This window comes from Tupaia chinensis, unplaced genomic scaffold, assembly GCF_000334495.1.
Source record: "Tupaia chinensis unplaced genomic scaffold, TupChi_1.0 Scaffold143787_1, whole genome shotgun sequence".
Classification (NCBI taxonomy): Eukaryota; Metazoa; Chordata; class Mammalia; order Scandentia; family Tupaiidae; genus Tupaia; species Tupaia belangeri.
In genome coordinates, this window is record NW_006203636.1 from 686,163 (window position 1) to 693,924 (window position 7,762).

Sequence of the window (7,762 nt, forward strand, 5' to 3'; positions counted from 1 at the left end):
GTTGGGCACATATGGATGCATGCCCAGAATCTCAGAAGAATGGAGAAGGAATTGCAGCATGGCCATTTTGCCTGGGCATGGTGTGGGGTGATTTCTCACTTTCCCTCCTCACTGTCTCTCTCTTCTCTCTCTGGAGAACATATGGCCCTATGACAAAAAGTCTATTAAAAAAGAAAGAAAGAAAAAAGAAGAAAGAAAGGAAAGAAAGAAAGAAAGAAAGAAAGAAAGAAAGAAAGAAAGAAAGAAAGAAAGGGAAAAAGGCCCTACATGTGCCCACATCCCAAAATTCAGTTCAAATCCTGGACCTCGTAGCTTGAGAAACACTTTGGGCACGTATGCATGCTGCATGCCCAAAATCCCAAAAGGAGAAATGAAGAAGGGATTGTGGTGTGACCATCCCCCATGGGGGGGTATTTTCTCACTCTCCTCCTTTCTCTCTCTCTCTCTTTCTAGTGAGCACATGTGCCCCCTGACATTTCTGATAATGTCACCTGTAATAAAACCTCCTTGCCTCCTTGACAGCTTCATGGGTCAGAGTTTGGGCTTTCCAGAGGAGAGCAGATGTACCCTTTCAGTAACAACTTTGGTTTAGTTGGTACAGTTTATGCATTAAATCACAACATTCTGTGTCAGATTTTTTTTTTTTTTTTCTTTTGAGTAATGCAGTTTCTCCATTTTAACTTTGTAGGTATATTTGTATTCTTATGGTATTATTTTATACTAAAGCCTTGAGGATTGCATTCTGTTTTGTATAGGACCCGCTTAAGTTTTTTCAACACTATGGATAATAATGCTTCATCTACCTAGTATTGCAATGCGCCCTGCGTGAATTTAAGCTACTGGGTCCGGGACCTGAACTACGGTCTGCTACATGGGAGTCCAGTGACATAGCCATTATATCAACTGCTGGTCCTGAGAATTTTTTTTTTTACCTATAGGGTGTATATGCTCACCAGAGAGACAGAGACAGAGAGACAGAAAGCAAGAAATCACCCAGAGGAGGGAAAAGCCATGCCACAATCCCTTTTTCTCCATTCTCCTCTTGGGATTTTGGGCATGCATGCATGGGTGCCTCGCATGATTTAAGCTACTGGGTCCGGGACTTGAACTGCAGTTGACTATGCGGGAGTGCAGTGATGTAACCATGACGTCATCTGCTGGTCCCCAGTGTTTTTTAATTGTAGAAATAATTAATTTATATTTTAGAAAATAAAATCCAACAGAATGATATACTATAGCTTCTCACCCTCTTCTACTATTTCTGAGAGGTAAACAAAATATTTTTGAACTTTGCAAAATATCTTATGCATCTATAAGGGATATGTAGATACGTTGCCTGCAATGTTTTTGTTTACAGTTTTTTGTTTGTTTGTTTTGTTTTGCTATAGGGCATGTGTGCTTGCCAGAAACAATTATCTGCTGCAAGAAAAGAAATATCAGTTTGTGAAATCAGTGAATCCTTAAGCTTTTGTGATAAGTTTAGGACATTTGTGCTAAGAGGGGAAACATAATCTGTAAAAGGGTTATTTGAAATATCACAGGATTGCTAGTTAACAAATGACACTCTGGTGCCAAAAATAAAGTTTGATCTTTCTCCTCTTTCTAATTTGTACTTCTGTAAGAAGAATTTATATAAGCATTCAAAAGTCTCAAGATAATGACATGTTCCAGATTTTCAAATACATTACTTTCTGGGGCCGTCAGCTGGCGTGGTGGTTAAAGGTGCTGGATTCCCACATGGAATGGGGCCGTCAGGTGGCATGGTGGTTAAAGGTGCTGGATTCCCACATGGTCAACTGTGGTTTGGGTCCTGGACCTGGTGGCTTGCTTTCTCACTTTCCCTTTCTCTCTTTGTATCGGTCTGGTCAAATTAAAAAATAATAACAATAAATAGAATTAAATAAATAATTATTTTTAAAATATGTATTACTTAACATAAACAACATACCCACAACATTTAATGTGCAGAAAGTTAATCTTTTTAAAAACAAGAGTGGCAGACTTCCTAAATTAACTTGCTAATTTGGGCATCTGATATCGTGTCTTACATAAAATGGCTATTTAAGATATTTGTGTCTTAATTTCATTGTACTCTTTTCGGTGGTGTTAGGGCCAGGACTGATATGTTGCTAGAATTTACAATAGCAGCACTATAAGCAGGGTCATACTGTTGTTCTGAGTTTCCATCACAGCTACAGAGAATAATGTTTGAGAACTAGCTCACCTGAAGATGTTTGCAAGGAACTTTTAGGCTCGCAGCATGGGTACGTGGGTACATACTTTCTTTCAAGAGTTTCTTTTACTTTCTTTTCTGAGAAGTGTTTGGTGGTTTCTGAAGCCCATTTGTAACACCAATAATGATAGCGCTGAGAAACAAAGTGAAACAGTCTGAGAAAACCAAACAAGACCCATAACCACTGGTTTTCCAGTGTGCTTCATGTGAGAATGAAGCCCACTCATATTTTGTTTTTCTTTTTCCTTCAGTTTTTGCCATAGGTCACATGCTCTTGCCAGAGACAGACAGACAGGAAAAATGAGAAATCATCCCGCAGGGGAATGGCCATGCCACAATCCCTTTTCTCTCATTTTACTCCCAGGATTTTTGACACATACATACACATACACATACTTGGTGTGATTTTCAAGCCACCAGGTCCGGTACTCAAACCCCAGTCAGCCATGTCAGAGTCCAGTGCCTTAACCACCACACCAGCTGCTGCACCACTCCCCACAAACTCATTTCTTAAAAGCGAAAGCAAATTGGTGTGAGAAACATAGATTTTCAAAAATATAAAGTTCTCTTAAATATGATTTAGTCTATTCTCAAAGAAAATTTTTGAATTCTTTCCACACCATTAGGATGTTAGTCTGTTTCTAGTAAGGAGGGTTCAAGTTCTGCACAATTGCCCTCTCAGACAGAGCTGGGAATGGAGGTCTGGGCGAGTTATAAGAGACCTAGAGCAAGAGCCCTCCTCTGACCCAGGCGTGGGAGGAGAGAATGGCAGCATACTAGACTCATTGGCAGCTGCTGGGAGAAAATTGAGGCTGCTAGGCAGAACCTAGACTCTCAAAGGTTATAGAAACCTGTGTTCAGTACAGAATGACCATCGTGGTCTAGGTATCTGTGGTTGGAGAAACAGAGACGTTGCAACCCCGAGAGATGGTGTTTGGAGATACAGGCTGATGGGACAATATGCCAGGATGCAGTTCCTTCGGTGATGGTTTTCAGAGACAGAATTGCACACTACATATTCTGGCCTATGAAGTCCCTTAAAGTGACCTTCTACCGGGAACCAGCAGTTAGTGTAATGGCTATGTCGCTGGACTCCCACGTAGTCGACCGCGGTTCGCGTCCCAGACCTGGTGGCTTAAAACTCACACCGGGTGCGTGTGCGTGCGTGCCCAAGATCCCGAGAGGAGAATGGAGGAGAAGGGATTGCGGCATGACCATCCCCCCTGGGGGGTGATTTCTCGCTTTCTGTCTCTCTGCTCTCTCTGTCTGTCTGGTGAGCGCACATGCCCTATAGCGAAAACCTCTCCAGAAAAAAAAAAGTGACCTTCTACCTGCAGCTTTGTCTTCATGATGTTTAACCTTGCATCCCACCCTCACCCTCTCCCTCTGGCCCTCTTTCCAACCAAGCTCCTTTGTACCCTAGACTCTGTAACTCACAGTAAACGTCATCTCCTCATAGAGCCTTCCCAGGACACTAACATAACTTGAGCTTGGCTTTGCTGAAATTTAGCTGATGAAAGGAAAACTAGAAATTTGTCCTTGGATAATATTTCCTGTAAGTGACCAGTTTTTTAGTAATTATTTGAGCTTATTGGGAGTTGGCATTGGGACTGGAGTGCCTGCAATAAAGGAAATTCTGGTCTGGTATTTTTTCCCTGTTTGTCCAACTGGCTGCACTGGGTCAGAAAAGTCCTCTGGTTCCTAGTCAGACTGGAGGCCACAAAGGCAATACAAGAATAAAACGATTCTTCTGGCATTGTTCCTAAATTGGGGGAGACAAGTGATTCTTATGGCATAGTTCCTAATTTGGGGGAGACGAGTAAACAGGGCCTCTGCCTTTGTTAAGGGTGGGTCCGGGAAGTTCAAGGGTGTCTTGTCAGCTAACCAGAGATGGCTGGGTGGAAATGGGAAAATGAAACCTAAAAAGACCCGAGAAGGCCTCTTCCTTTTCTGAAGCTGCTGTTTTCAGCAGAGTGAACAACCCCAGACCGCAACCTCCCAAACCATTGACGAGCAAGGCAGCGGAAAGGCAGACACATCTGGACCTCTACGCGGTGTCCTAGGGTGGGAGACCCATGGAGAAGTTTAAGGAGGTGCTGGAGCTGCAACGCAAGCACCACAACGCACTGAGCTATGGCCTGGTGACCCTGCTGACAGCAGGCGGAGAGCGCCTCTTCTCCGCGGTGGTGTTCCAGTGCCCCTGCAGCGCATCCTGGAACCTGCGCTACAGCCTGGCCTTCCTGCTGGTGCCGGCGCTGGCGCTCTTCCTTCTGGGCTACGCGCTGAGCGCGCGCACCTGGCGCCTGCTGACCGGCTGCTGCATGTCGGGCGCCCACAGGACCTGCGGCTCCGGGTGGAGCGGCTTCCTGGCGTGCTTGCAGCTCACCGCGACCTCGGCGGTCGCGCCCCTCACCTGGGTGGCTGTGGCGCTGCTCGGGGGTACCTTCTACGAATGCGCAGCCAGCGGGATCGCTTCCCTGGCGCCGCGCCTGTGCTCTGGCCGTGACCCCAGCTGCGCAGCCGATCTGCCGCTGGTGCCCTGCAATCAGGCGAAGGCATCCGACGTGCAAAACCTCCTGAAGGAGCTCAAAGCTCAGTCGCAGGTCAGGCGCTGGCGCAGAATGTGGTTGGGAAGGGCTGAGCTTCGGGGGGAGGCCAATGGAATGTGAGTGAATCTTGCAAATGAATGTTCCTTTTACCGGATTTGCAGAAATCCACACTTTTTGAGTTCTAAGGGAGTGACTTAGGGGCTCCTCTCTGGGCCTTTGGCTAGACTTGGACTGTGGCTGACTTTCCAAGAAGCAGCTGTACTGTCAGGTTAAGGAAGTTCATGACAGTTCTTGCTCTAAGAGTAAGACCTGAAACTCGTACTTTTTCATCATTATAGCAGGCCAGTAGTTTAAATTTTATCTGAGGGTTTTACACTTTCTTTTAAAATAGTGACGAAATCGCTATATTGTTGTGTTTCCATAAGGTGCTGGGCTGGATCCTGATAGGAGCTGGGATCTTCGTGCTTCTGATTTTCACATTTGTCGCCAAATGTCTATCTCCAGTTAGTTTTATGCAGCTCAAATTCTGGAAAATCTATGTAGAACAAGAGCATACAATCTTTAAAAGTCAAGCCAAGGAGCATGCCACTGAATTGGCAAAAGAGAACGTTAAATGTTTCTTTGAGCGCTCGCATCCAAAGGAAAACAATACCCCAAGCATTAAAGAATGGCAGCAGATTTCATCGCTGTATACTTTCAACCCGAAGGAACAGTACTATAGCGTGCTGCACAAATACGTTTCCAGAGAAGAGAAGAATGATAGTATCAGATCGTCTGAAGGAGATGCAGTAATTCCTATGTTTGACTTTGTGGACACAACTAGTATAAACAATATCCCTGTTGTGTGTCCTGACGGATGAATCAAAAGAAGTTATTTTGAATACCTTTTTAAAAAGAACTTATTTTTAAAAAGTAAACATAGGTATTGTTTATGAATGCTTTTCTTTTCTTCCAAATTGTGGAATTTTAGATCTGAAATGAAAATACAGAATTTGCCCTCTTTATTTCCATCCCTACCCTGAAAAAAGAGGGGAAATGGATCACCCAAAGTGACAAACCAGAAATGAGAATTTTTGTATTCCTAGTTTAGGAACCTTTTCACATAATAACTGTAGTCTTTTTTAATGCTGCTTTCAAATAAAAGATATTAGTAACCAACAATGGCGACTTTCTGCTAGGTTACCTGATGTTAGTTTCAAGCTCAGTTTCTTGCCAACAGCTTGTATGAAACTTAAAATTACTGAATTTTATCTGGTTCTCTCACATTGAATAGCACACTGGATTTTGGCTGAGGTAGCTATGGTCATTAACAAATTAGTATATTTTATAGCTCTAATATAGACAGTATAAAAATGAGTCATGAGAAAGAATTCATTTTTTAGTACAAAATTTTTAAACAAGTTTAGGGTAATTGAGGCAATAACTTGTTTTTAGTTTATAGGGTAAGAGGAATTTTTCTTTTTTAGAGGTTTTTTTCCTTAGGGCATGTGCACTCAGCAGAGAGAGAGAGAGAGCACAGGAGAGAGAGAAGAAAGAGAGACAGTAAGAAGGCAAGTGAGAAATAACCCCCTGGGGGGATGGTCAAGCTGCAATCCTTTCTCCTCCATTCTCCTCCCAGGATCTTGGTCATGCAGGCGTGTGTGCTGGGCATGAGTTTCATGTCACCGGGTCTGGGACTCGAACCATGATCAGTCATGTGGGAGTCCAGTGACATAACTACCATGCCATCTGCTGGCCCTAGATGGGGAGAAATTGTTAAAGCTATTTATTATGGCAAAGTTAAAGTATGTGCAAGAGTAGGGAGGGTAGTGTTGTGCGCTCCTCTCCCATGTAGCCCTTATGCTGCTGCAACAGAGTGGGAAAATCTGATAAAACCCGTATCATACAAATGAATAGAAAAATACAAACTGGGAAGGTCAGATGATGGTAAAGTGGTAAATGTGATGCTCTGCAAGGCAGTCCCACATGGGAAGTTTTCTGGTTCAAGTCTAGAGACCTCCTGAATACCTCTTGAACCTCCAAGCACATCCATGCCCATGAATTGGGTTGGGTAAAGGGTGGGGTAGAGTTGCAGTGTTGGAACATTGTTGGGGGTGCTGTATCTTTCTTTCTCTTTATTTCTTTCAATAACAGAAGAAATAAACTATATATATATATATATATGGATATTCAGAGACCAATTTTAAAAACAGTACAAGATTGTGACCTAATTTAGACTGGAGAAAGAGGAAGTTGGAGAAGTCTGTATAAATTGAAATCCGCAGAGTTGGAAGAAGAGCATTTCATTTGGGTGGAATTGCATGTGAAAACATGAGGTGAGAAAGATCTGGAACCAGCAGTTAGTGTAATGGCTATGTCGCTGGACTCCCATGTAGTCGACCATGGTTCGAGACCTGGATCCGGTGACTTAAAACTCACTCTGGGCGCATATGTGTGCGTGTCCAAGATCCCGAGAGGAGGATAGAGGAGAAGGGATTGCGGTGTGGTCATCCCCCCTGGGGAGTAATTTTTCACTTTCTGTTTGTCTTCCTCTGTCTTTCTGGCAAGCGCACGCCCCCCCTGGCAAAAACCTCTCCAAAAAAAAAAAAAAAGAAAGATCTTAGCACAACTGGAGGCCTTAAAGGTACCAAGAAAAATGAGCAAGGAACTGATTGTGTGACATACTGAAACTACATAAAGGATTGAAAATTTTATCCTATGAACATTTTAGAAAGATTAATCTGCTTTTCTTGAGGAAAAAAGAACAGCAGAGTTGGAATGGAGAGATGAATCAGGGTCCCCCAGATGTGAAAATGGGCAGGAGTGAACTTGGGTTGATGGTGATCATAATGGAAAAAGTAAGTATATTCAAGATAGATGTTGTAGGTAGACGTGACAGAATTTGTTGATTAAAGAATGCAAGGATTTAATGAGAGCCGTGTTATCTCCAGATAAAACTCTGTTACTTGGTAATACCAGGACTTCTCGGGAACACTTGTCT

At 43.3% G+C, this 7,762-nt stretch overlaps 1 protein-coding gene across 1 annotated transcript; it reads left to right on the plus strand.

The window, feature by feature from the left end:
- Nucleotides 1–4,136: 4,136 nt before the first annotated feature.
- CALHM6 (calcium homeostasis modulator family member 6) lies at nt 4,137–5,943 on the plus strand. Its single transcript, XM_006164990.3, has 2 exons — nt 4,137–4,836; nt 5,208–5,943. The coding sequence occupies exons 1-2, from the start codon at nt 4,309–4,311 to the stop codon at nt 5,640–5,642; spliced, it is 963 nt and encodes a 320-aa protein (XP_006165052.1). The 5' UTR covers nt 4,137–4,308; the 3' UTR covers nt 5,643–5,943.
- Nucleotides 5,944–7,762: the final 1,819 nt, after the last annotated feature.